Source organism: Oncorhynchus tshawytscha, linkage group LG06 (genome assembly GCF_018296145.1).
Source record: "Oncorhynchus tshawytscha isolate Ot180627B linkage group LG06, Otsh_v2.0, whole genome shotgun sequence".
NCBI lineage: Eukaryota > Metazoa > Chordata > Actinopteri > Salmoniformes > Salmonidae > Oncorhynchus > Oncorhynchus tshawytscha.
The window spans coordinates 15,836,206-15,864,031 of NC_056434.1; the positions used below are offsets into that span (position 1 = coordinate 15,836,206).

Genomic DNA, 27,826 nt, shown 5'->3' on the forward strand with positions numbered 1-27,826 from the left:
CAAACTTTCATACCACTAATGACTGATCTGTCAAGGTGGTTTTCAGGATTCTTGTGGACTTCTGGAAGATAAAAAGAAGCCATACTGCCATTGAAAATCAATTTGAACTCATTGTCTGAAATGTAGTTATTCTCCTTAGCTTCTGTGAGGAGCCCTTTCAATTCAGTGTAGCGCCACCTTGGTCTGCTTAGTTAAACCACAATCCGTCCATTTTTGGACAATGATTCAAATGTATGCCTCTCTGTCTTAGAAAGGTTACGTCGTGTTTGGTTGGAGTCCATTTGACCCGTAAACAGATTCTCCACATCAAAATTCACCTTCTTTGTAAATGTATTTAGTGTGTCATTCTGGACAATGCGACAAAAGGTGGAAGTTGTTTTTGAGGACAAACTGCCTGACCCGAAACACTGGCTTCTGTAGTTGGAGATGTTTTGCTTGTACCAGGCCTTCAGATGTAGATTGCTGTAGAAACAAAATAGGTCAATCGTTGTAATTAATTAATTAGTTGAGTATGTGGGGGCAAAGGACAGTCCTTTAGACAAGACCCTTACACAATCAGACATTCTTTGTGTTCTTGTGTATTATAAAATAATGTCTCTCCTAATCTTAACACTTTGCCCAGTCATATCCAAGGTTACAACTACCTTTCGAGGGGTTCTGATGCTTCTAGCCTTGAGATGCATTTTTAATCAAATATCACCCATATTTCACTTTTTAACGTGAATAGTATTGCTTATTATTACTAGTTCCTTCGTCTAATCCCTGGTGCACATGACAAGACTAAAGCCCGGTTAGGCTCTATGCACAATAGACGTCTAGTCGCCACATTCTAACTACATCAAAACAAACAATCCACCAAGGGCCAATCCTAATTATCATCTCCCATTGACATAAATGCAATATTTACATGAAAATAGGAGCAAACGTGTCCAGATCTCAAATAGGATTTGAAGAGAAAAGCCACACCGCTCAAGGTCACCAAATAAGGTTTATTTTTTTGACACAGGTTTGAATATAAAGAGATAAAAAACACGTGGTTCCTATTTACAGGCATCTCTGGCACATTTAACCCCAATGACGGCATGATCACCGCCTCTCCAAACAGCGATCTTTGAAATACAACCCTATGGATATCCAGTACTTCATCTGTTCCCCCAAAGAGATCTGCTAAGAGGCAGCAGTGTCATGCAGGCTAGTGTCCAAAGGCTGACCTGAGGTCAGGGTTTGTGGTGATAATGGTCTCAGGACAGATCTTAGGACAGTGTGGAGGGGATCCTTCTCCAGAGGCCTCCGCAAAGGCAGTTCTTGATCCAGCGCTGCTCCCACTGCTTCATGGCGTTGGTCTTGTTAGGCGAGCGGAGCATAGTCACACAGCCACACCTGAGATGGGGGAGGGAGAGAAAGAGAGAGCGAAATAAAAAGGTGGAAAGCCACCAAAAGAAAGGTAGGCAGAGAGAGAGTGAATGTCAACACAGGCATGGTCAGACTGAAAAAGCAACACCAGGAAAATTGTTACTTGGACAAAAAAAAAGGTTCTTAAAAATAATGAAAACGTAAAGCGGTAGAGTGATATAAAAATGAAGGAAAAGCAGGAAGTGTTGGGGAGTGGGTCATAGAGGAAGTGGTGTGGTGTCTGACCTGGTACAGGCTTTGCTGTCCTCTGTGGGGCAGACTCCCATGTAGAGACAACGTAGATGATCCATCCTCTGGACCCCCGGGCTCCTAGATACACACACAATGAATATATTGACCAATGGCATCTGTCAGGAAGGCTTCACATGAGCTTTGACTGAAATATTAGCAATATTAAGCAGAAGCACATTTACTACAAACAGATGTCAAAAGGACAACTGAGTGCCATGTGGGCCAAATGCCAAGAGTGGGCTAAATGCCAAGAACACTACACCTACTTCTAACCCTAAACAGCCTACCAGGTGGCAGAGACACCTTTTCCCCTGAATACCATCTAGCCCTCTCCTGAGGCCTCACTCTTACCTGGAGAAGACCTCCACCTGAGGTGTAGAGTTGAGACCCGGCAGGCTGTAGGGCTTGCCAAACTGAAGCCGCAGCGGGTGCTTGCCCTGCAGCTTGCAGATGATGCCGTCGTTGACGGGCAGCCAGTCCATGCTGGGCACCAGCAGCTGGCTGGGCAGCAGGCAGCATTCGTCTATCAGCGGCTCATCTGGCTCCTGGGGGTGGCCCTCGTCCCGAGCTGGGAGGGGGATACATGGGTGAAGGCCAGGTTCACATACAGACACAGAGACAGATTGATGGCCGTAAGGTCTAAACAGATGCATAGACACATTGACAGAAGAATGGACAGAGTAGACTCATATACAGACAGACACAGACCGATGACACTGTTATAACTTAAGGCATCTCTGGCACATTTAACCCCACATAGCTACATACACATAATATATAGTCCACAGATACACATGTTCTCCTCATCCTTACAGCAGAGCCAGAGCTTGGTGAGCAGGCGGAAGAGCAGCGACATGCTGTCCTGGTTGTCCGAGGTGGCCGTGTAGATGGGCAAGCAGCCAGGCTTCAGAAGGCCCCAGATGCGGATCATCACCATCATCTCCCGCAGCATACCCAGGGACCAACCGTCGCGCAGAAACCCAAAGCCGGGACGCACGACGGAGCCCTGAGACAGGACAAGGGTTAAAACAAGAGGTAGATAGCACAGAAAGACAGACAGAGACAGAGTAGCACTCTATTCTAGCATCAGCTCTACATACAGAAGGACAGAGACAGACATTAGAACACTTTACTAGCACCAGCTCTACATTTGATTGAACACTACATTGTTTCAATATCATATCTTATTAAAGTGTTTCTGGAGTAACAATGCACCCTTTTTCAGCATGTTGTGAAAGGCCTACATCGGTAGCTCTGTGAGAGGCCTACATCGGTAGCTCTGTGAAAGGCCTACATCGGTAGCTCTGTGAAAGGCCTACATTGGTAGCTCTGTGAAAGGCCTACATCGGTAGCTCTGTGAAAGGCCTACATCGGTAGCTCTGTGAAAGGCCTACATCGGTAGCTCGATTCATAAAAATAAATAAAAACACCTGATTGGGTAGGTTGGCCATCAGGTACAGCACAAAATCTCCCACCCATTGGATGAGCTGCTGCAGAGACTGGAGTGGGGGGCCGTCCAGCACAAATTCCTCCGTCTTCAGGTTGATCATCACCTTATCGATATCTATGGAGGGGGTGGAAGGTCAATCTTCACCAGAATCACTGAAGTCTTAAAATAAAAACGACACGCACTGTAGATACTAGCAAGCTAATAGGACGGCAAACAACGCAGCCTTAGCCTTTAGTCTGTTCAACAATAACAAAAGTCCTGTTCAGTTAAAACCGACAATAATTAATTTTTCCAGCCTCACGTTAAGTGAAATTGGTGTCAGAAGTGGAATCCGTCTATTCATTGATTATACAGGTATAAATGGTAGTGATGCTAGTCCTCATACCAGTGTCAGTGTTTTTGGAACATATCTCTGCCAGCCTGTCCCCGGGGCTCTTGTCTGGAGTGTTGAGGACGTGGGGTCTCAGCAAGGACTTGAGGGTGGAGCTAATGGCGATGAGGAGGAGCTTGGCGTGGAAGTCGCAGGCTCGCGCAGCTGTGGCCGATGACAGCTTACAGAGGGAGGCCTTAACCGCCACGATACGTGTCGAGAGCACCTTCCACACACAGATACTGGATATTAGAAAAACAAACAAACAAAAACACTTCCATCTATTGTCACAAATTAGTTTACAACAGATTTCAGTCTATCTGACTGAAAGCTTGGTTCTTACTCATTATGGCCCACCTACCTGCTGCAGAGCTTGGTTCTGGCTCATCACGGTCCACCTACCTGCTGCAGAGCTTAGTTCTGGCTCATCATGGTCCACCTACCTGCTGCAGAGCTTGGTTCTGGCTCATCCCGGTCCACCTACCTGCTGCAGAGCTTGGTTCTGGCTCATCCCGGTCCACCTACCTGCTGCAGAGCTTGGTTCTGGCTCATCCCGGTCCACTTACCTGCTACAGAGCTTGGTTCTGGCTCATCAGGGTCCACCTACCTGCTGCAGAGCTTAGTTCTGGCTCATCATGGTCCACCTACCTGCTGCAGGGCTTGGTTCTGTCTCATGTACTCCTCATGCAGCTTCTCCACCAGGTTATGGACCATGCCAGGCTGCACGTGGAGCAGCACGTCCCACCAGTCGTAGCCTGTCACCATGCAGTACTCCAGCAGGAACAGCAGGTGGCGCAGAAGTGTGTTCATGTCCAGCATCTGGCCCATGGATGGAGATACGCGAATCATGTGCAGCTGAGGAGGGAAGAAGAGCCAAAAGCGAGATATGAAAAATATGGATACAAATATTGTTCATATCTGAGGGATGGTCGGGGACGGACACAAGTCATGAATAAGGACATGGATAGCTTGTTGTTGTAAGAGAGGATACATTTATTGTATTTGTTTCATACATTATTGCCTGCAGACCATAGACTCCTGTAAGATGTAACACCAATGGCTGGGGTGTGTATTCAAGGGACATTGATGATAAAAAATGATCAAATTTTCCCTTTTCAAAAATTTAAGCCATCTAAGCTTTACAACCTCAAATCCAGAGTAGCCTTCTCCTCATCTTTATAAAAGGGGGATGAGGTGCTGATATCGTACTGTGAGACATGTAATATCACAGTCAACGGATCTCAACGCATTGCTGCACTCTCACCTTGCCGTGGTTGTCCACTCCGGCCAGGGCCAGTGAGGTCCAGGAGAACTGCAGGGCCTTGAAGTGGACGGTTGGGCCGCCGGGGCGCTGTCGCTTTATGGCCGGCTCATCACCGGGCCGCTGGGAGGAGCCCGAGGAGGATCCATAGAACACGCCCATGGTGTGAAGGGACAGCCGGTGGAGGATCTGGATACTGCCATCGTGGAAGGCTAGGGCCAGGCCTGGGAGGGACCACCACACAGAATCACATACAATTGAATTCACTTTATTGATCTCCAGAGGGAGGCATTGAGAATGACCCCAGCAGCACAGACAGGGGCAACACAGTAAGTTTATAACATTCCACTCATCACTTTCTCTGCCATTATGCATCAATGTGTCATGTTACCACTATATTGTGTGGGACACATCCATGTAGGTACCACTTCCCTAACATGTTTCTTGAGCATAGAACCACTTTCTTTGGTAGGTTTAATAGAGCTACAAACCACCATTCTGTAAAGGTGTATGCTGCCACCTGGAGTGCTCAATAGTAGATCTGGAGGGGGAATGACGGGTTATTTGGCATCAGCACATACCGAGGCCTGGGCAGAACTTGGTGTCCGACGCCACCTTTAGGTCAGTGTTGGAGATGGAGATTGGCAGCTTTGGCAGAGCCACGGCCGACACGCGGTCCAGATCATTGGTGGCCGAGAGGATGCGCCATTTCAGGATCGTCGGCTGTTTCTCGCCCACTGTGGGGATGGAGAGAGGAAAGGGTGAGTAAGGGGTGTCTCTTTATCGGGGCATCTCAATTGTAGAATAATGTATCATCTCCTTTCCTTTAACTGCATTGATCTGAAAACAAAATGGAGGATGCCTAAAAGGGAATTTACTGTCACCTGTTCAGTTCTTTAAAGTGGACAACAATTGGAAACAATTTCAAAATATTGAGATGCCCCTTATAAGTGACCTACAGTAATACTTATAATTGGGTTGAGTGTGCTCTTCCTTGGTTTATCGTTCTCTGCCTTACCTACTGGTGAACGATGTTGGAATATGTTATTGACAGGGAGGCCTTCCTTCCGCAATGACCAGCACTCCACGATGCTGCCCATCTGACTGGAGGCACACAGCAGCACCTAAGAGTATTTATATTGCGGTTTAGTCCACACACACAACACTACACTGTTTGAATGCACATTTGGCATACTGGTAAGTGATAAAGCTGGAAAGAATACAAAATAAAGGACACTTGGAAAGCAATGTGTTCACAGTGTCTCTCTCACCTGCTCCGAGTTCTCCCTGGTGAGGAACTTGAGGTGTGTGACAGCCGGGTACTTGTCTCTCCTGACCGGGTCCGTGGTGCAGCGCATGAAGAGCGAGGGCAGCAGCTCAGTGTCGATGCGACACTTCTCGTTGACCACACTCACGCACACCTTGATGTAAAGTTGGGACGACAATGGAAATTTAAAATCACGAAAAGTCAGTGATATTATTGCAATACTAGCACTACTTAATAAAGTATGTTGGAGTAAAACTTCACATTATTGGATGGTAAACGCTCTTTACAAGAAAATAAAAAGCGTTAGCATTTGAACAGTATTATTTGCCAGACTTTTCTGAGACAAGGCGACTGGCTAGCACTTCTTGTGGTAGCCAGTAATGATAAGAATAAGAAAAATAATTGTGTAATATCATCGCTAGCTAATACCTACCTTGTAGAACTGCACAGGTGATGAACTGCTGCCATCCGTGGCCGCCACCACAATATTACCCCCGCCGGTGAAGGCGATGTCGGCCAGGGCTACGCGGCCCCTCAGGCGACACAGGCTCTCGCTGGCTGTGAGCAGCTGACCGTTGGGCTTCAGCAGGGACACGGTGACCAGGCCGCTCACTGTCACTGCCAGCCAGCCCTCCATGGGCTTTCCCCCAAACAGCGTGAGTGACGGTGAGAACTTGACCCGTGAAAATTTCTCACCGAAATTGGTGGAGCCCGACTGGGGGAGGAAGATTGGAGGAGAGGTAGAGCGAGCGTGGGGTGTGGCACATTTCAACAAACGAAGTGGCAAATTACAGTTATATGTCCTAGTATATATTGTTATATGCTTGTTAAAGGCTGTTATGTGCAGTGCTCCACAGCCAGTGTACAGCACCCCCTGCCAAATAATGGCATATACAGTATTGTCTTATCTCAAGAGGTAGCTTAGACTAGAGATTAAGAGCTTTGGGCCAGTAACTGAAAGGTTGCTGGTTGGAATCCCTGAGCCGACTAGATGAAAATTCTGTTGATGTGCCCTTGAGCAAGGCACTTAACCCTAGTTGCTCCTGTAAGTCGCTCTGGATGACTAAAATGTAAAATAAAAAAAAGAGCTTTAAACTGGTCTATAAAATACTGACATGGTAATAAAGCATAAGGTCCACACAGACAGTTAAGAAGAGCTGGTAGACTGTGTGAACATGAGAACAAGCTGGTGGTCCATTACCATCTCCACATGCAGAGCCAGCTTAACTCCATTGTGCAGCCAGGACAGAGCTATGATGGGGTCTCCGTCCTCTGCACTCCCTAGTGAACTCTCCCAGCTGTTCACCAGGTGATCTGCCATCGCCCAGCACTTGATCTGCCCATCTCCATCAGCAGACAGCAACCTGGAACCTATGATTGAACGTAGTCATAGGTTCACACACATTTTAACTCAATACACTAGGGACACTTCTTGGCATTGTACTGAGTTCCACATCAGTCTACTTGGACTGATAGGGCAGTTTCACCTTTAAGAGTAGTTTTGGTGTTGTTACTATGTTGACCCACCTGATTGGTCCCACTCCAGACAGGATATGACCTCGCCATGTCCAGAGTTAATAGAGTACACATCCCATGGGTGTTCTGTGTCAATGATGTGGACCATATGACTGACTTCTGAAATAAAGCAAATAACTGTGATCACTGCAGTGCATGTTCTGCTAATCAAGTTACGAGGCATTGAGTTACATATGCAAAATTATATACAGATATATGGGATCAAACCTGATACTGGCAATGCGATTTGTTCCATTTCACATTCCTACTGTGCTCTTGCTACACACAACAAAATGGTCACAAGATCAGTACCAAGCACATTTGTGTACCTTTCTCGTCTTCCTCATTTTTTAGGTCTGTGGTAAAGGCAACGAGGTTCCTGCAGGACCAGGCACACACCAGTGGGATGGAAGGATAGTGGTTGCTCTTGGGTCTCTTCTCCCACTCACAAACATAGGCAACCTCCATCATTCAACCATATGCTTTTCCACTGGTTGTGCAAGTGTCCTTGTCCAATCAGAGAAATGTTCAGTCACCTTCATGTACTTGATTGCACTTTGCAGCTATATCACAAACAAGACACAGAATTCGATGTCAAATGTACGTTACTTGCGTCTTCTTCGAGCTAACACTGTCACCTATGTTAGTTAGGTTAGCTACTGTGTTAGTCAACGTAGTTATATGTATACAGCTAGCTAAAACGCATTAGCTGCTACTTCCATTAGCTGGTTTATAGAGCTAACGTTAGCTAGCAATATGATAATGTAGTACGTTAGAACCAAATCATGAAGCAACTACATCAAACGCACTTCTAATAATATAGCTAAATGTCTTATTTATAGAGGTAGTAGGTTAGATTTTAAATCTCTAACGTTAAATACATTTACTCTTTACCATACATCCTACAAAATGTTACATACAAAGATGGTGTGGTAGGACCCCTGACAAGCGAATTTAGGCGTATTTTCAGTTGCCTGCAGCCTTATTCTTTTGTAAAAACGTTAGAAATGTATTTGGTAGAGTACAATTTCATCGAAAATGAATAACACGTTTCATCTCGCATATTCTGTTGACTATTTGGATATGACTTTTTCTATGATCTCTTTATAAAAATGTGTATGTATTGCCGGTCCATCTACAGAGGGCGGTCGCGGAGGAATCGACTCTTCTTTTCAGGCTTTCTTGCTTACATTTTGTCTTGCCTTATTGTTGTTGCTTCTTCCCAGGAATCGTTGAGAGTATTGCAACAACTAACTAGCAAGGGATGATTTTTTTTCAAGAATCAAGCACAAACTGGAATCATAGTTATCATTTCCATCTGAGATATATGATCGACAGTCTCGACTAAAAAGTAACAAGGCGGTTCTCATCGTAGAGCTTGAACGTCGTCAGCGACACTAGCTAGTAGCGTATTGTAGCGTGAGTAGGGTATTAATAACTTTATTGGGACATTTCTGGTGATTGGCAATGAGACAACTGCATAATAGAGAATTGAACATAATATACTAAGAATATACCTCGATAACATCACCATAATCGTCAATGTTTCTTCGGAAGGTTGCGTGGTAGCTAGCATGATGGCTATGTTGCAGGTAACTAGATTGCTAGCCTGCTTGTGAATTATGACTGACTGACGCTTAGTTATAAGGCCTACAACTTAATAGAACATTGCTTATTATAAAGACGATTTTGACAATCCTTCAAGTGCCATTCCTAATTAGATTAATACAAACCGTTTACGTGCTAGCTAAATTGTATAGAAACTCATTTGCTAACTTTAGTGGAACGAGTTTGTAGCCGGATAGTTACATCTATTTCTACGACATGGTCGTAGTGCAGTACAGCCCATTAAGACATCAAATTGGTCACCTCTAGAAATGGACTGTTCTGTGTAAATTGACAGCTGCTTTATTGCATTGTGTTAAATGCAGTTTTGCACCATTCTACAGTTGGGGAGTTTTTGGTGCCACGTTTGACCTGGATTGAGATAACTAACTAGCCACTATCAATCGTCCTGCCAGAGATAAAATGTCAGAAAACCAGGGCAACGCGAATAACAACGTCCCGCAAAATAACAATGGCGGGGCGAACAGGATACGAAACCCTAATATCAACCAAAACCCACTCATCAATGTTCGAGACAGACTTTTCCATGCCCTATTCTTCAAGATGGCAGTTACCTATGCCAGATTGTTTCCACCGTCTTTCAGAAGAATCTTCGAGTTCTTTATCCTACTAAAGGTAAGACTTTCCCTCACATGATTTTACCTTCATGTAGGCTATCAAAGGATATGATATCAAGTACACTCACCAAGGACGCTCGGCTAATTTGCTCCAAATAAATTAGTTTTGTATATTTATTTTATAACTTTCAATTATCAAAGGAAAGGGGCAATTCCACAGAATGATGCTGACTCAGATTTTTCATTATAAAAGGTATGTCACACAAAACAATGATTGCGAAATTAAACGAGCTATACAACTATGCACAATGACTACTTTTGACCATTTCCACTGAACATTTTACAAAAACGTTTACTTGAACAGTGCAGATGAAGTTTGGTAAAATAATTATGGTTTGTGATGTTGTGTCCATTCTGTTAAAACACCTTTCATTTGCAAAGTCCAGCCTTTGTTTTGATGTGTGGATTAGTTTGGATCTTAATCTGGTAGAACAGAAGTTTAAAAAAAAAAATCCACTTGAATGCATGTGGTAACTATTCTGCTCAAATAAACAAATCTATGTACATACAGTTAAAGTCGAGCCTACCAGATGAGCTAAATCACTTCTATGCTCGCTTCAAGGCAAGCAAACTATAGTTTTGGCAAGTCGGTTAGGACATCTACTTTGTGCATGACAAAAGGAATTTTTCCAACAATTGTTTACAGACAGATTTCACTTATTCACTGTATCACAATTCTAGTGGGTCAGAAGTGTACACACACTAAGTTGACTGCCTTTAAACAGCTAGGAAAATTCCAGAAAATGATGTCATGGCTTTAGAAGCTTCTGATAGGCTAATTGACATCATTTGAGTCAATTGGAGGTGTACCTGTGAATGTATTTCAAGGCCTATGCTTCAAACTCTGTGCCTCTTTGCTTGACATCATGGGACAATCAAAAGAAATCAACCAAAAAATTGTAGACCTCCAAGTCTGGTTCATCCTTGGGAGCAATTTCCAAACGCCTGAAGGTGCCACGTTAATCTGTACAAACAATAGTACGCAAGTATAAACTTTATGGGACCACGCAGCCGTCATACCGTTCAAGAAGGAGACGCGTTATGTCTCCTAGAGATAAACGTACTTTGGTGCAAAAAGTGCAAATCAATCCCAGAACCGCAGCAAAGGACCTTATGAAAATGCTGGTGGAAATGGGTACAAAAGTATCTATATCCACAGTAAAAGAAGTCCAATATTGACTTAACCTTAAAGGCCACTCAGCAAGGAAGAAGCCACTGCTCCAAAACCGCCATAACAAAGCCAGACTACGGTTTGAAACTGCACATGGGGACAAAGATTGCACTTTTTGGAGAAATGTCCTCTGGTCTGATGAAACAGAAATAGAACTGTTTGGCCATAATGACCATCGTTATGTTTGGAGGAAAAAGATGGAGGCTTGCAAGCCGAAGAACACCATCCCAACCGTGAAGCACGGGGGTGGCAGCATCATGTTGTGGGGGTGCTTTGCTGTAGGAGGGACTGATGTATTTCACAAAATAGATAGCATCATGATGTTGGAAAATTATGTGGATATATTGAAGCAACATCTCAAGACATCAGTCAGGAAGTTAAAGCTTGGTTGCAAATGGGTCTTTGAAATGGACAACGACCCCAAGCGTACTTCCAAAGTTCTGGCAAAATGGCTTAAGGACAACAAAGTCAAGGTATTGGAGTGGCCATCAAAGCTTTGACCTAAATTCTATAGAGAATTTGTGGGCAGAACTGAAAAAGTGTGTGCGAGCAAGGAGACCTACAAATCTGACTCGGTTACACCAGCTCTGTCAGGAGGAATAGGCTACAATTCACCCAAGTTATTGTGGGAAGCTTGTGGAAGGCTACCCAAACGTTTGACCCAAGTAAAACAATTTAAAGGCAATGCTACCAAATACTAATTGAGTGTATGTAAAGTTCTGACCCACTGGGAATGTGATGAAAGAAAGAAAAGCTGAAATAAATCATTCCTGCTACTATTATTCTGAATTTTCACATTCTTAAATTAAAGTGGTGATCCTAACTGACCTAAGACATGGAATTTTTACTACGATTCAATGTCAGGAATTGTGAAACTGAATTTAAATGTACACTGCTCAAAAAAATAAAGGGAACACTTAAACAACACAATGTAACTCCAAGTCAATCACACTTCTGTGAAATCAAACTGTCCACTTAGGAAGCAACACTGATTGACAATACATTTCACATGCTGTTGTGCAAATGGAATGGACAACAGGTGGAAATTAAAGGCAATTAGCAAGACACCCCCAATAAAGGAGTGGTTCTGCAGGTGGTGACCACAGACCACTTCTCAGTTCCTATGCTTCCTGGCTGATGTTTTGGTCACTTTTGAATGCTGGCTGTGCTTTCACTCTAGTGGTAGCATGAGACGGAATCTACAACCCACACAAGTGGCTCAGGTAGTGCAGCTCATCCAGGATGGCACATCAATGCGAGCTGTGGCAAGAAGGTTTGCTGTGTCTGTCAGCGTAGTGTCCAGAGCATGGAGGCGCTACCAGGAGACAGGCCAGTACATCAGGAGACGTGGAAGAGGCCGTAGGAGGGCAACAACCCAGCAGCAGGACCGCTACCTCCGCCTTTGTGCAAGGAGGAGCACTGCCAGAGCCCTGCAAAATGACCTCCAGCAGGCCACGTGCATGTCTGCTCAAACGGTCAGAAACAGACTCCATGAGGGTGGTATGAGGGCCCGACGTCCACAGGTGGGGGTTGTGCTTACAGCCAGTTTGGCATTGGCCAGAGAACACCAAGATTGGCAAATTCGCCACTGCCGCCCTGTGCTTTTCACAGATGAAAGCAGGTTCACACTGAGCACATGTGACAGGCGTGACAGAGTCTGGAGACGCCGTGGAGAATGTTCTGCTGCCTGCAACATCCTCCAGCACGACCGTTTTGGCGGTGGGTCAGTCATGGTGTGGGGTGGCATTTCTTTGGGGGGCCGCACAGCCCTCCATGTGCTCGCCAGAGGTAGCCTGACTGCCATTAGGTACCGAGATGAGATCCTCAGACCCCTTGTGAGACCATATGCTGGTGCGGTTGGCCCTGGGTTCCTCCTAATGCAAGACAATGCTAGACCTCATGTGGCTGGAGTGTGTTAGCAGTTCCTGCAAGAGGAAGGTATTGATGCTATGGACTGGCCTGCCCGTTCCCCAGACCTGAATCCAATTGAGCACATCTGGGACATCATGTCTCGCTCCATCCACCAACGCCATGTTGCACCACAGACTGTCCAGGAGTTGGCGGATTCTTTCGTCCAGGTCTGGGAGGAGATCCCTCAGGAGACCATCCGCCACCTCATCAGGAGCATGCCCAGGCGTTGTAGGGAGGTCATACAGGCACGTGGAGGCCACACACACTACTGAGCCTCATTTTGACTTGTTTTAAGGACATTACATCAAAGTTGGATCAGCCTGTAGTGTGGTTTTCCACTTTAATTTTGAGTGTGACTCCAAATCCAGACCTCCATGGGTTGATACCTTTGATTTCCATTGATCATTTTTGTGTGACTTGAACTGTGTAAAGAAAAAAGTATTTAAGAATATTTCATTCAGATCTAGTATGTGTTATTTTAGTGTTCCCTTTATTTTTTTGAACAGTGTATTTGGTTAAGGTGGATGTAAACTTCTGACTTCAATTGTATTTAGCTATCACTCGGTATAGGCCCACTTTAGGCTAACTCAAGAACCCAAAACTCGTACCTTTGGGAAACACTGCAATGGGCCCTGCATACCACAACACAAATAGGGATGTGGCTAGTTGCTGCCTGTAATTGTGCTTTCAAGACAACTGGGAACTCTGGGGAGAAAAAAACTTGATCAAATCATGATGTCTGTGATCTTCTGGTCATTAAGTCGGAGCTTTAGAAAGATGCCAGAGTTTCCTACTTGGAATTCCAGTTGGAGCTAGTTTCAGAATTCTATCAGAGATTGAGAATGTTGAAAAGGGCTTTATGCAGTCAAGGTGTAGGCATATGTGCGTGTGTGCATGTAAACACACTGAACGAGCAGCATTTGGGTCAACAGTGACAGGTGCACCAGGCCTACCTGTTAGCTAGGGTGGCAGGTAGCCTAGTGGTTAGAGCCAGTGACTGGAAGGTCGCTAGTTTGAATACCCGAGCTGACAAGGTGAAAAATCTGTTGACGTGCCCTTGAGGAAGCAACACTAATTTGCTCCAGGGTCGCTGTACTACTATGGTTGACCATGTAAAACACATTTCACTGCACATATCCGGTGTATGTGACAATAAAAAAAAAAACACTGACAGTCGAAATCTGACTGCCTGAGTGTGTTATCAGACAGTCCGGCGATAAGAGGCCCTGCTGTCCGCTACTGATTGGATGTGAAACAAAATGGCGTGTTCTCCCTCTGTCAGACACTTTGGACCGACAAGGATACGAGCATCTTTTAGATGTTCTGAGTGTGTTGGCTTCCTATTGAAGAGGAGCATTATAAATAGACAAGTTCTCTAGCACCACACACTTTTTCTCTCAGCTGACTGCTCTCTGTAGGAATATATCCTTCTGTGTCTTTGTAGTGTGCACATTCACTAAGCAGCCTCTGTGATGTCATTTAGGCTATTTCTCCCCCATTGAAATATAGGATCCAGGGTTGGTGAGAAGCATTGAGGAGCATTGGATTTAGAATTGGAATTTTGGTTTATTGACTGAATTGAAAAGGAATTGACCCCAACCCTGATATAATCTCTCCCGGCTTCTCCTCAAACCCTGCACTTTCTGTATGTGAACAAGGCCTGTCCCCAACTAAAATAAAATCTTAGTTGACCGAGAATCGTCTGTTCTCAACCCTCCCGCTGCTGCTGGCCTACACCAGCGGTCGGCAACCTTTTCCAATTGGAGTGCCAAGTTATTGTACCATTTCTACTGATCTGCGTGTCAGGTATGATTTTCTGATGCACATTTTTGTGGAACAGTTTAATTTATAAAGTCTTCATATCCCAATGTCGTGTTAAATCAAAATTTAATCTAAATGATACAAATCTAAAATTATTGCCAATTTTACACATTGCCAATGTGTAAAAATAGCCTACATAAAGACAACAAATAAAAACGTTGCATCCTGAATGTTATTTGACCCTGCTGGTCATCTATGAACATTTGAATATCTTGGCCATGTTCTGTTATAATCTCCACCAGGCACAGCCAGAAGAGAACTGGCCACCCAACCCCCCACCCCCATAGGAAGAAACCTAGAGAGGAACCAGGCTAATTTCTGGCCTTTCTAGGGAGTTTTTCCTAGCCACTTCTACACCTGCATTGCTTGTTGTTTGGGGTTTTAGGCTGGGTTTATGTACAGCACTTTGAGATATTAGCTGATGTAAGAAGGGCTTTATAAATTGATTTGATTTGAGCCCACAGGTCAAATATCCTGATAAATAAATTGGCTAGGCATGGCCTGTCTGCAAGGAACTGGAAACATTGTATCAACTATTGTATTCGCTTGGTCCAGGGGGTGCTCGTGATAGCAAATTTACAACATTGTAGAAAATATTCTGGGAGCTCAGAGTTTCTTGCTCCTGAATATAGAATATTTTCTACAATGTTGTAAGTTTGCTATCACGAGCACCCCCTAATACAATAGTTGATACAATGTTTCCAGTTCCTTGCAGACAGGCCATGCCTAGCCAATTTGAAAAGGAATTGCTAAAGGGATAAGAAGTCACCGTGGCTGAATGATGACATGGATATTCAGCTAGCGGGATATACGCTGCACCGGCAGGATAGAACAGCACACGAGGGGGGGGGGGCGGTCTGTGCATATTTGTAAACAACAGCTGGTGCACGATATCTAAGGAAGTCTCTAGATTTTGCTTGCCTGAAGTAAAGTATAATGTGATAAATTGCAGGCCACACTACTTGCCTAGAGTTCTCAGCTATACTTTTCGTGGCTGTTTTATTTACCACCACAGATTTTTTATTTATTTTTTATTTTACCTTTAGGCAAGTCAGTTAAGAACAAATTCTTATTTTCAATGACTGCCTAGGAACTGTGGGTTAACTGCCTGTTCAGGGGCAGAACGACAGATTTGTACCTTGTCAGCTCGGGGGTTTGAACTTGCAACCTTCCGGTTACTAGTCTAACCACTAGGCTACCCTGCCGCCCCCCAGATGCTGGCACTAAGACCGCACTCGGTCAGCTGTATAAGCAAACTGGAAACCACTCACCACTCTACTACTGCATGGCAAGCGGTACCGGGGTGCCAAGTCTAGGACAAAAAGGCTTCTCAACAGTTTTTACCCCCAAGCCGTAAGACTCCTGAACAGGTAACCAAATGGTTACCTGGACTATTTGCATTGTGTGCCCCCCCCAACCCCTCCTTTACGCTGCTGCTACTCTCTGTTTATCATATATGCATAGTCACTTTAACTATACATTCATGTACATACTACCTCAATTGGGCCGACCAATCAGTGCTCCCGCACATTGGCTAACCGGGCTATCTGCATTGTCCCACCACCCACCAACCCCTCTTTTTACACTACTGCTACTCTCTGCTAGTCACTTTAACCATACATGTACATACTACCTCAATAAGCCTGACTAACCAGTGTCTGTATATAGCCTTGCTACTGTTATTTTCAAATGTTTTTTTACTGTTTTATTTCTTTACTTACCTACACACACACACCTTTTGTTTGCACTATTGGTTAGCCTCTAAGTAAGCAATTCACTGTAACCTGTTGTATTCGGGCTCACGTGACAAACTTTGATTTGATAACCAGGTAGGCCTATTTTACGAAGTTTCCACCGGATCAGAGCATGACCTCTTTTCCCCTTTCATGACAGTGGTAATCGAAAGGGAGAGAGCTGGAACAATTTTTCAAATGGGCTACATTGAGGAACTATTGTGATTCTCAATGGATGTAAAAACAGACTTTGTTTACTTGCTTTTTGATGTGAAAACATTTACTTGAGAATAGAGGTCGACCGATTATGATTTTTCGATACCGATTTATTGGAGGACCAAAAAAGCACATCAATAAAATCAATTTAACCTCAAATAAATAGTAAAACATGTTCAATTTGGTTTAAATAATGCAAAAACAAAGTGTTGGAGAAGAAAGTCATATGTGCCATGTAAAAAAGCTAACGTTTAAGTTCCTTGCTCAGAACATGAGAACATATGAAAGTTGGTGGTTCCTTTTAACATGAGACTTCAATATTCCAAGGTAAGAGGTTTTAGGTTGTAGTTATGGTATTTATAGGACTATTTCTCTCTATACCATTTGTATTTGATATACCTTTGACTATTGGATGTTCTTATAGGCACTTTAGTATTGCCAGTGTAACAGTATAGCTTCTGTCCCCCTCCTCGCCCCTACATGGACTCGAACCAGGAACACATCGACAACAGCCACACTCGAAGCGTCGTTACCCATCGCTCCACAAAAGCCGCGGCCCTTGCAGCGCAAGGGGAATAACTACTCCAAATCTAAAGGCGAGTGACGTTTGAAACGGTATTAGCGCACACCCAGCTAACAAACTAGCCATGTCACATTGGTTACACCAGCCATTAGGCTGATAGGCTTGAAGTCATGAAGAGCTGCTGGCAAAATGCACGAAAGTGCTGTTTGAATGAATGATTACGGGCCTGCTGCTGCTCAGACTGCTCTATCAAATCAGACTTAATTATAACATAATAACACACAGAAATACGAGCCTTTGGTCATTTAATATGGTGGAATCCGGAAACTATCATTTTGAAAACACAACGTTTATTATTTCAGTGAAATACGGAACCGTTCTGTATTTTATCTAACTGGTGGCATCCCTAAGTCTAAATATTCTTGTTACATTGCACAGCCTTCAATGTTATGTCATAATTACGTAAAATTCTGGCAAATTAGTTCGCAATGAGCCAGGCAGCCCGAACTGTTGCATATACCCTGACTCTGCGTGCAATGAACGCAAGAGAAATGACACAATTTCACCTGGTTACTATTGCCTGCTAAACTGGAGAAGTAGTTATAACTAGTGATTATGATAAGTTTAATGCTAGCTAGCAATTTACCTTGGCTTCTACTGCATTCGCGTAACAGGAAGGCTACTCATGGAGTGCAATGGTTAGAGCGTTGGACTAGTTAACTGTACGGTTGCAAGATTGGATCCCCTGAGCTGACAAAGTTCAAATCTGTAGTTCTGCCCCTGAACAAGGCAGTTAACCCACCGTTCCTAGGCCGTCATTGAAAATAAGAATGTGTTCTTAACTGACTTGCCTAGTTAAATAAAGGTATTTTTATTTTTTTTAAATATCTGGAAATCAGCGCCCAAAAATACAGATTTCCGATTGTTATGTGTCACGTAGAGTAGGCCAGATGGCTAAACTGGATAACCTAACCTCTATAAAAATAAAAAGATGGCGGAACCGCAAAAGTTCTTCTGTGCAAAGGTGTTTATTTACAAGTGATTCCGGAACAGAAAATAACAGTACTGCCATCAACGTCTACCTTATGGGACAGCTTAACAACATTGCCGCCCCATCCACAGCTCAATCCAAAAAATCCCCCTTAGAGACTGGAGAGAGGCTCCTTTTGTAGGGCTAGCCCCTCCCCTCAGAACAATTAACCCTAATTAATTAATCAATTAACAATACAAACCTACATTTTCCATGAACTAAACATACTAAAGGATATACATTGCAACACGGTTTTAAACAATATCACAACATAACATTTACAACATTACATCATTACTGACAATATCTTTCAATATGCCCATATGCATTAATGAGCCATTTGGGACAGGCACTATAAAGCCAACCCAATTCCCTTAGCTCGGGTCCTTTTCCAGCATACCCAGAAGCTACAGAGATGGAGAGAGAGGAACAGAACAAACAAACAATGCGCTCATCCACAACATTGATAAGTATAATAATTATTGTATCTCTCAAATATGAACATTGACAAGTGTGAAATGCATGCACCAAGACAGAAGTTTAATTGTGTGTCGACCCACATTGTTAACTTATGGTATAATGGCGCAGGGAGGAGTGATGAATATGTGTGTGCGTTAAAGAACCAAATGCTGCCCGCGGCCAGTGACGGACTTCTACGTCACATTATGAAAACTTGAAATCGGCCCTAAATAATCGGCCATTCCGATTAATCGGTTGACCTCTACTTGAGAAGCTCCACAGCGCATTAGTGGTGGTGAGTTAAGACAATCAGAAATCGAATCCGATCCCCACATGGGCACATTTTATAGGTCTACATTTGCGCGCAGGCCAGGTAGACTAGTCCTACTTCTTTGTGTAATCAGGTGAGTGTCCTTACTCAAGATTGACAGGAGCGCTCCAAGCGAAAGACGATGAATAAATTCACAACTCAAATGTAATGAAATGAACCAAAAACTTTTGTGTAGCTTACGTTGTGTGCTCTGCAAACAGTGTCCACCCCTACAATGACAAGTAAGACTGGAATAATAATTGATTTAATGCAACACAAAATGCAACACAAATGAACATAACCAAACATATTGTAGATTGGTAATTAAGGGTCAATGGACTTCCGGTGATACTGGTGTGCCATCCCTGCGTCCTCCGCAATGGTTTAGTCCACCCAGACAGGCTTGAATCAGACGGGTGCCTTGTGTGCAATAAGTTACTTCTTTCTTTGTTGTATTTTACCCACTTTTTCTCCCAAATTTCAATCATGTCTCATCGCTGCAACTCCCCAGTTTGCTCGGGAGGCAAAGGTTGAGTAATGCATCCTCCAAAACATGACCCACCAAACCTCGCTTTTTAACACCGGCCTGCTTAACCCGGAAGCCAGACCCGACACCTGACAACTGAGGTCAGCCTGCAGGCTCCCGGCCTGCCACAAGGAGTCACTAGAGCGCAATGAGCCAAGTTAAACTCCCCCCGGCCAAACCTTCCCCTAACCCGGACGGCGCTGGGCCAATTGTACGCCACCCTATGGGACTCCCGATCATGGCCGGTTGTGATACAGCCCTGGATCGAACCCGGGTCTGTGGTGATGCCTCTAGCACTAAAATGCCCCGCTATAACATTTTTATAATATATATATTATCCTTTTTCCTTCAATGTGTTTGCCATCAACATTAACAATGCTGCAGGAGGGGAACGTACAAAAACATGTGTCCCCTTCTTACATTTTCCATGAACTAAACATACTAAAGGATATACAATGCCCATATGCATTAATGAGCCATTTGGGACAGGCACTATAAAGCCAACCCAATTCCCTTAGCTCGGGTCCTTTTCCAGCATACCCAGAAGCTACAGAGATGGAGAGAGAGGAACAGAACAAACAAACAATGCGCTCATCCACAACATTGATAAGTATAATAATTATTGTATCTCTCATATGAACATTGACAAGTGTGAAATGCATGCACCAAGACAGAAGTTAAATTGTGTGTCGACCCACATTGTTAACTTATGGTATAATGGCGCAGGGAGGAGTGATGAATATGTGTGTGCGTTAAAGAACCAAATGCTGCCCGCGGCCAGTGACGGACTTCTACGTCACATTACCTTCCTCCTCTCCTGAAGCGACCATGTTCGGGAGCCTTGATAGGTAGTCCGCAGTAACGTTCTCTTTTCCTGCCTTGTGACGGACACAGAACCTGAAGGGCTAGAGCTCCAGATACCACCTGGTCACACGAGAATTCCGGTCCTTCATGGTCTGGATCCAGGTCAGTGCTCTGTGGTCCGTGTGCAGGTCAAATTCCCTCCCAAGAAGGTTGTAACGGAGGCTATCTAGGGCCCACTTTATAGCCAGGCACTCCTTTTCGATTGTAGAATACCTGGTTTCCCTGGGCAACAGCTTCCGACTCAGGTACAGCACAGGAAGCTCTTCTCTTGGCTCCCCTTGGGCCAGTACAGCTCCAATTCCTACAGCCGAAGCGTCCACCTGCACGAGAAATCTCTTCTTAAAATCAGGGGTCTGGAGAACAGGGAATGAGCACAGTCGTTTTTTCAGTGTCATGAAGGCTTCCTCACACTCCTCAGTCCACTTCACAGGGTTGCTGGCCCCCTTCGAAGTGAGGTTGGTCAGAGGGACAGCGATGGTCGAAAACTGTGGAATGAATCTCCGGTACCACCCTGCCAGACCTAGGAAGGACTTCACCTGTGTCTTGGTTCTGGGTTGAGGGCTATTCCTGATGGACTCCACTTTCTCCACCTGAGGCCGAACTTCACCCTTACCCAGCTGGTAACCCAGGTACTTTGTCTCCTGTTTCGCCCACTCACACTTCAGGAGGTTAAGCGTGAGGCCTGCTTCATGGATCTTCCCCAGGATGCTGCTAAGATGCTGTATGTGCTCCTCCCAGGAGTGGCTGTAGATCACCACGTCGTCCAAGTAAGCAGCACAGTAATCGTCACAGTCCTGGAGGACCTTGTCCATCAGCCTCTGGAAAGTCGCAGGGGTCCCATGAAGGCCAAACGGCATGACCTTGAACTGGAACAGGCCCATTGGCGTCCGGAATGCAGTGTAGGCCTTGGATTGTTCATCCAGGGGCACCTGCCAGTACCCTTTGCAGAGATCCAATGTGGTGATGTAATGAGCTCTACCTATTCTCTCCAGTAAGTCGTCAATGCGGGGCATGGGATACGCATCAAACTGGGAGATGGCATTCACCTTACGGAAGTCCATGCAGACGCGCAAAGAGCCATCCTTCTTTGGGACAATGACAATAGGGCTGCTCCATTCACTTGAAGATGGCTCGACAACATCCATCTCTATCATGGTGTGGACCTCTTCCTTGAGGGCTACCACCAGCCTCTCAGGCACACGGTAAGGATGCTGGCGGACAGGGTTCTGGCCAGGTTTCAAACGAATGACGTGTTCCAGGACTTTGGTTCTTCCTGGTCTCTGACTGAAGAGGGCCGGATACTTGCCAAACAGCTGCTTCAGCTCATCTTGCTTGTCTTCTTCCAGGTGAGCCAGTATGACTTCTGCTCGTTCTTTCCATGCCTCTGTGACTCCCTCCGACTCATCCTCTTCTACTCTGCGGACCAGAAAGGACTTTCCTTTGGAGAGTTCCTCTTTCTCCTCCCAGGCCTTGAGAAGGTTCACATGGTAGGTTTGCTTCTTCTTACCCTTGTCCGGGTGCAGCACCTCGTAGGTCACTGGGCCCATCTTCCTCCCGATTAGGTACGGTCCTTGCCATTGCGCAAGGAGCTTGCTGGTAGACGAGGGAAGGAGGAGCAGGACTTTCTGTCCTGCCTCAAACTCTCTGTGGCGAGCGTGCTGGTCATAGCCTCTCTTCTGGGCCTTCTGGGCTTGCTGAAGGTTTGCTCTAGCTTCCTCTCGGTACCGTTCCAACCAGTCTCGCATCTGGAGGACATACTGGACAATCCCCTGTCCTGAGGTAGCTACTGGGGAACCTTCCCAGCACTTCTTCAGCAGGTCCAGTGGTCCTTGCACTGGCCATCCATAGAGGAGTTCGAATGGTGAGAAACCTGTCGATGCCTGAGGCACCTCCCTGTAAGCAAAAAGCAGAAAGGGTAACCACTTATCCCAGTCTTTACCAGTGTCAGCCACAAACTTCCTCAGCATGTTCTTGAGCGTTTGATTGAATCTCTCTACGAGCCCATCCGTTTGGGGATGGTAGGGAGTAGTCCTCAAGCCTTTAATGCCCAGCTGTCGGTGGAGTTGAACCATCAGTCGCGAGGTGAAGTTTGTCCCTTGGTCCGTCAGGATTTCATCTGGGATTCCTACACGAGAGAAGAGCTGAACAAGAGCACTGATCATCTTTGGAGTGGTTATGGAACGGAGTGGGAAGGCTTCTGGGAACCGGGTGGCATAGTCACAGATCACCAATATATACTTGTAACCTGCACTACTCTTCTCCAAGGGTCCATTGCAATTCTCTTGAATGGGGTAGAGATAACTGGCAGTGAACATAGAGGAGCCCGTTCAGACCTACGGACAGCACTGGTTTTCTGGCACGTGGGGCATGATTTGCAGTATTTTTGTACATCAGTATACATGGAGGGCCAAAAGAAACGGGAGCCTAGCCTAAGATAGGTCTTATGTTGCCCTAGATGGCCTGCCCATGGAACTGTATGTGCAAGGTTGAGAACAAGTGGTCTACAGGTAGATGGCACCACCAACTTCCTGCTATCTGCCTCTGACCCAAGGTAGAGTATGTGGTTGTCTACTGTGTAAATCCCCCCACATAAAGATTGACTGTCCCCAGCTAAGGCCTTGTCAAACAAACATTTCAAGGTTGCGTCAGACTTCTGCAGTGTAGCAAAATTTTGTGGAACATCCCATTGCACCTCTAACCCAGACACATCAGCAACAGGTACAGGGGTTCCCACATACTTCTCAAGACGCCGCTGGCGGCGTGACTTTCTGGGCCCTTTGGTTCCCCCCTCGCACAGACTATCACACAAGTCAGGCAGAGGTTGTAAACCAGCTTTGGCCTGGGCACGAGTGACAACTGAACATGCCATCTGAACATCAGACTGGCAAACTGACTGCTCATATAGCTGACCCCCACACTTCCCAACAGATCAGAGAGTACAGGCACATCCCTCCCCAAAATCATCTCAAAAGGTAGCTTCTCCATTACCCCAACTTTGAGGAGGTATTTCTGACCCTGAATCTCAACTGTGAGCTCATCTGTGGGCTGCTGTGACTGGTCACCATGGACACATTGGATCAGTGTCTGATGACCATAATCAATGTCATTAACAGGTACATTACCTTTTCTGATCAATGACAGGGAACTGCCAGTGTCAATCATTGCAGTAAGACTTTTACCATTCACTTTTACAGGTACCAAGCATGACCCTTCCCGAGTCTGTCTATTCTGAACACCATCCCCTCTCTGGGTACATAACAGTAACCTGAGAGCTTGGATTTACGTAGCGGACACATTGAAGCTTTGTGCCCCTGCTGCCGGCAGTAAAAATAGGTCAGACCCCTCCCATCAGAGCAAACTGCATGATCCCTTACCTCCCTCCCAGACACATAACCCCCAGAGTTACCTCCACCATCTCTGGCGTTTCTGATGTCCCTTGTGTCTCTGAGACTCCTTGGAGCGGGTGCTGCAGGTTGTGGTGGGCCCCCTTTACGTGCATTAAGATACTGCAGTGCAAGCTTGGCCGCCATAAGCCCGTCCTTGGGCTCGTGCTCTCGGACCCAGGTTCGAATGTCGCGTGGTAGAACTTGTAGAAGTTGCTCGAGGATGATGACCTCCCGATTTCGTCCTGTGTCTTCTCCCCGGTCGAACCCATCGTCGGTAGAGACCCTTGAGGCGGTGGTACGTCTCTGTCGGCGACTCACCCGATGGCGTTGATGCAGCTCTGAAGCGTTGACGGTAGGTTTCCGGTGAGATGTCAAACTTCACCAGCAGCGCTTCCTTCAAGCCCTTGTAGACATTGGCCAGCCCCTCATCCATTGCTGTGTAAGCCTCTAAGGCCTTGCCCGTGAGCAATGGGACAAGCCTGCAGGCCCACTCTACCTCAGGCCACTGCCACGTCTTAGCCATGCGCTCAAACCTCAGCAGGTAGTTTTCAATGTCCTCCCCTGCTGGTATGAGGGCATCTTTGGCTCCTTCCTCAGGAATGCTGGAAGATGGACGTTAACACTGCTGGACTGGTCTCCTGGTGCTGGCCTCATTACTGCTTGGGGTGCCTGCTGTGGAGTTGAAGTCCCTGCTGCATCGAGCCTTTGTCGTCCTGGTGTTGGAAGACCCAATCTTGGGCTCTCACTGACGAGTTCCGCCTGGTGGGGAGCTGTGAGGATAGATTGGCGTAGGCCACGTAACTCCTGCTTGAGGTCTTCGTCCCTCCTCTCAAGGCAGGTGAAAAGTTGCTGAAAAAGGGTTACCATGGTTGGGTGTGGTTCTGGTCCCCCAACTGCTCCTTCAGTCAGCAGCTCACCCAGTTCTGGTTGTCTTTGGCCCCGCGGTCGGGCTCCTAGTTTCTCATACTTGACCTCTTCTTCACCAGACGATTCCATGGTATTCCACCCCGGTTCAACTTCAGGTACCTTTTCTGACAGTTGATGCTGTTGCTGAGAACGCAATCCTGTACGCATTCCTTTACCTCTCTTGTTGGAATTCACTGATTTGCGGTACGCCATCCCACCACTGCCACCATATGTCACGTAGAGTAGGCCAGATGGCTAAACTGGATAACCTAACCTCTATAAAAATAAAAAGATGGCGGAACCGCAAAAGTTCTTCTGTGCAAAGGTGTTTATTTACAAGTGATTCCGGAACAGAAAATAACAGTACTGCCATCAACGTCTACCTTATGGGACAGCTTAACAACATTGCTGCCCCATCCACAGCTCAATCCAAAAAATCCCCTTAGAGACTGGAGAGAGGCTCCTTTTGTAGGGCTAGCCCCTCCCCTCAGAACAATTAACCCTAATTAATTAATCAATTAACAATACAAACCTACATTTTCCATGAACTAAACATACTAAAGGATATACATTGCAACACGGTTTTAAACAATATCACAACATAACATTTACAACATTACATCATTACTGACAATATCTTTCAATATGCCCATATGCATTAATGAGCCATTTGGGACAGGCACTATAAAGCCAACCCAATTCCCTTAGCTCGGGTCCTTTTCCAGCATACCCAGAAGCTACAGAGATGGAGAGAGAGGAACAGAACAAACAAACAATGCGCTCATCCACAACATTGATAAGTATAATAATTATTGTATCTCTCAAATATGAACATTGACAAGTGTGAAATGCATGCACCAAGACACAAGTTAAATTGTGTGTCGACCCACATTGTTAACTTATGGTATAATGGCGCAGGGAGGAGTGATGAATATGTGTGTGCGTTAAAGAACCAAATGCTGCCCGCGGCCAGTGACGGACTTCTACGTCACATTATGAAAACTTGAAATCGGCCTAAATAATCGGCCATTCCGATTAATCGGTTGACCTCTACTTGAGAAGCTCCACAGCGCATTAGTGGTGGTGAGTTAAGACAATCAGAAATCGAATCCGATCCCCACATGGGCACATTTTATAGGTCTACATTTGCGCGCAGGCCAGGTAGACTAGTCCTACTTCTTTGTGTAATCAGGTGTGTGTCCTTACTCAAGATTGACAGGAGCGCTCCAAGCGAAAGACGATGAATAAATTCACAACTCAAATGTAATGAAATGAACCAAAAACTTTTGTGTAGCTTACGTTGTGTGCTCTGCAAACAGTGTCCACCCCTACAATGACAAGTAAGACTGGAATAATAATTAATTTAATGCAACACAAAATGCAACACAAATTAACATAACCAAACATATTGTAGATTGGTAATTAAGGGTCAATGGACTTCCGGTGATACTGGTGTGCCATCCCTGCGTCCTCCGCAATGGTTTAGTCCACCCAGACAGGCTTGAATCAGACGGGTGTCTTGTGTGCAATAAGTTACTTCTTTCTTTGTTGTATTTTACCCACTTTTTCTCCCAAATTTCAATCATGTCTCATCGCTGCAACTCCCCAGTTTGCTCGGGAGGCAAAGGTTGAGTAATGCATCCTCCAAAACATGACCCACCAAACCTCGCTTTTTAACACCGGCCTGCTTAACCCGGAAGCCAGACCCGACACCTGACAACTGAGGTCAGCCTGCAGGCTCCCGGCCTGCCACAAGGAGTCACTAGAGCGCAATGAGCCAAGTTAAACTCCCCCCGGCCAAACCTTCCCCTAACCCGGACGGCGCTGGGCCAATTGTACGCCACCCTATGGGACTCCCGATCATGGCCGGTTGTGATACAGCCCTGGATCGAACCCGGGTCTGTGGTGATGCCTCTAGCACTAAAATGCCCCGCTATAACATTTTTATAATATATATATTATCCTTTTTCCTTCAATGTGTTTGCCATCAACATTAACAATGCTGCAGGAGGGGGAACGTACAAAAACATGTGTCCCTTTCTTACATTTTCCATGAACTAAACATACTAAAGGATATACAATGCCCATATGCATTAATGAGCCATTTGGGACAGGCACTATAAAGCCAACCCAATTCCCTTAGCTCGGGTCCTTTTCCAGCATACCCAGAAGCTACAGAGATGGAGAGAGAGGAACAGAACAAACAAACAATGCGCTCATCCACAACATTGATAAGTATAATAATTATTGTATCTCTCATATGAACATTGACAAGTGTGAAATGCATGCACCAAGACAGAAGTTAAATTGTGTGTCGACCCACATTGTTAACTTATGGTATAATGGCGCAGGGAGGAGTGATGAATATGTGTGTGCGTTAAAGAACCAAATGCTGCCCGCGGCCAGTGACGGACTTCTACGTCACATTACCTTCCTCCTCTCCTGAAGCGACCATGTTCGGGAGCCTTGATAGGTAGTCCGCAGTAACGTTCTCTTTTCCTGCCTTGTGACGGACACAGAACCTGAAGGGCTAGAGCTCCAGATACCACCTGGTCACACGAGAATTCCGGTCCTTCATGGTCTGGATCCAGGTCAGTGCTCTGTGGTCCGTGTGCAGGTCAAATTCCCTCCCAAGAAGGTTGTAACGGAGGCTATCTAGGGCCCACTTTATAGCCAGGCACTCCTTTTCGATTGTAGAATACCTGGTTTCCCTGGGCAACAGCTTCCGACTCAGGTACAGCACAGGAAGCTCTTCTCTTGGCTCCCCTTGGGCCAGTACAGCTCCAATTCCTACAGCCGAAGCGTCCACCTGCACGAGAAATCTCTTCTTAAAATCAGGGGTCTGGAGAACAGGGAATGAGCACAGTCGTTTTTTCAGTGTCATGAAGGCTTCCTCACACTCCTCAGTCCACTTCACAGGGTTGCTGGCCCCCTTCGAAGTGAGGTTGGTCAGAGGGACAGCGATGGTCGAAAACTGTGGAATGAATCTCCGGTACCACCCTGCCAGACCTAGGAAGGACTTCACCTGTGTCTTGGTTCTGGGTTGAGGGCTATTCCTGATGGACTCCACTTTCTCCACCTGAGGCCGAACTTCACCCTTACCCAGCTGGTAACCCAGGTACTTTGTCTCCTGTTTCGCCCACTCACACTTCAGGAGGTTAAGCGTGAGGCCTGCTTCATGGATCTTCCCCAGGATGCTGCTAAGATGCTGTATGTGCTC

The 27,826-nt window shown here is 45.6% G+C and overlaps 2 protein-coding genes across 6 annotated transcripts in view; one reads left to right on the forward strand and one right to left on the reverse strand.

Moving 5' to 3' along the window:
• Positions 1-969: 969 nt before the first annotated feature.
• Positions 970-8,573, reverse strand: LOC112252110 (mediator of RNA polymerase II transcription subunit 16). Of its 3 annotated transcripts, XM_024423061.2 has the most exons (16): positions 8,428-8,573; positions 7,837-8,070; positions 7,520-7,627; positions 7,194-7,363; positions 6,426-6,707; positions 5,997-6,146; positions 5,744-5,849; positions 5,307-5,462; positions 4,729-4,949; positions 4,113-4,319; positions 3,480-3,690; positions 3,075-3,208; positions 2,458-2,650; positions 1,996-2,212; positions 1,639-1,722; positions 970-1,380 (listed from the first exon to the last, which is right to left on the reverse strand). In XM_024423061.2, the coding sequence occupies exons 2-16, from the start codon at positions 7,976-7,978 to the stop codon at positions 1,254-1,256; spliced, it is 2,508 nt and encodes an 835-aa protein (XP_024278829.1). In that variant the 5' UTR covers positions 7,979-8,070; positions 8,428-8,573; the 3' UTR covers positions 970-1,253. The 3 variants fall into 3 exon arrangements, with proteins under 3 accessions (XP_024278829.1, XP_024278831.1, XP_024278828.1); XM_024423063.1 differs by lacking the exon at positions 8,428-8,573 and having other exon boundaries at positions 7,520-7,624; positions 7,837-8,419; XM_024423060.1 differs by lacking the exon at positions 8,428-8,573 and having other exon boundaries at positions 7,837-8,419.
• Positions 8,574-8,650: 77 nt separating this feature from the next.
• LOC112252111 (membralin) overlaps positions 8,651-27,826 on the forward strand; it is a 37,534-nt gene continuing 18,358 nt past the window's right edge. For 2 of the 3 annotated variants that reach the window (XM_024423065.2, XM_024423066.2), the window contains exon 1: positions 8,655-9,748. In XM_024423065.2, coding sequence (XP_024278833.1) covers positions 9,536-9,748 — 213 coding nt within the window. In that variant the 5' untranslated portion in view covers positions 8,655-9,535. Of the gene's footprint in view, positions 9,749-27,826 lie in introns of all 3 variants that reach the window. The other variant, XM_024423067.2, reaches the window with a different exon arrangement.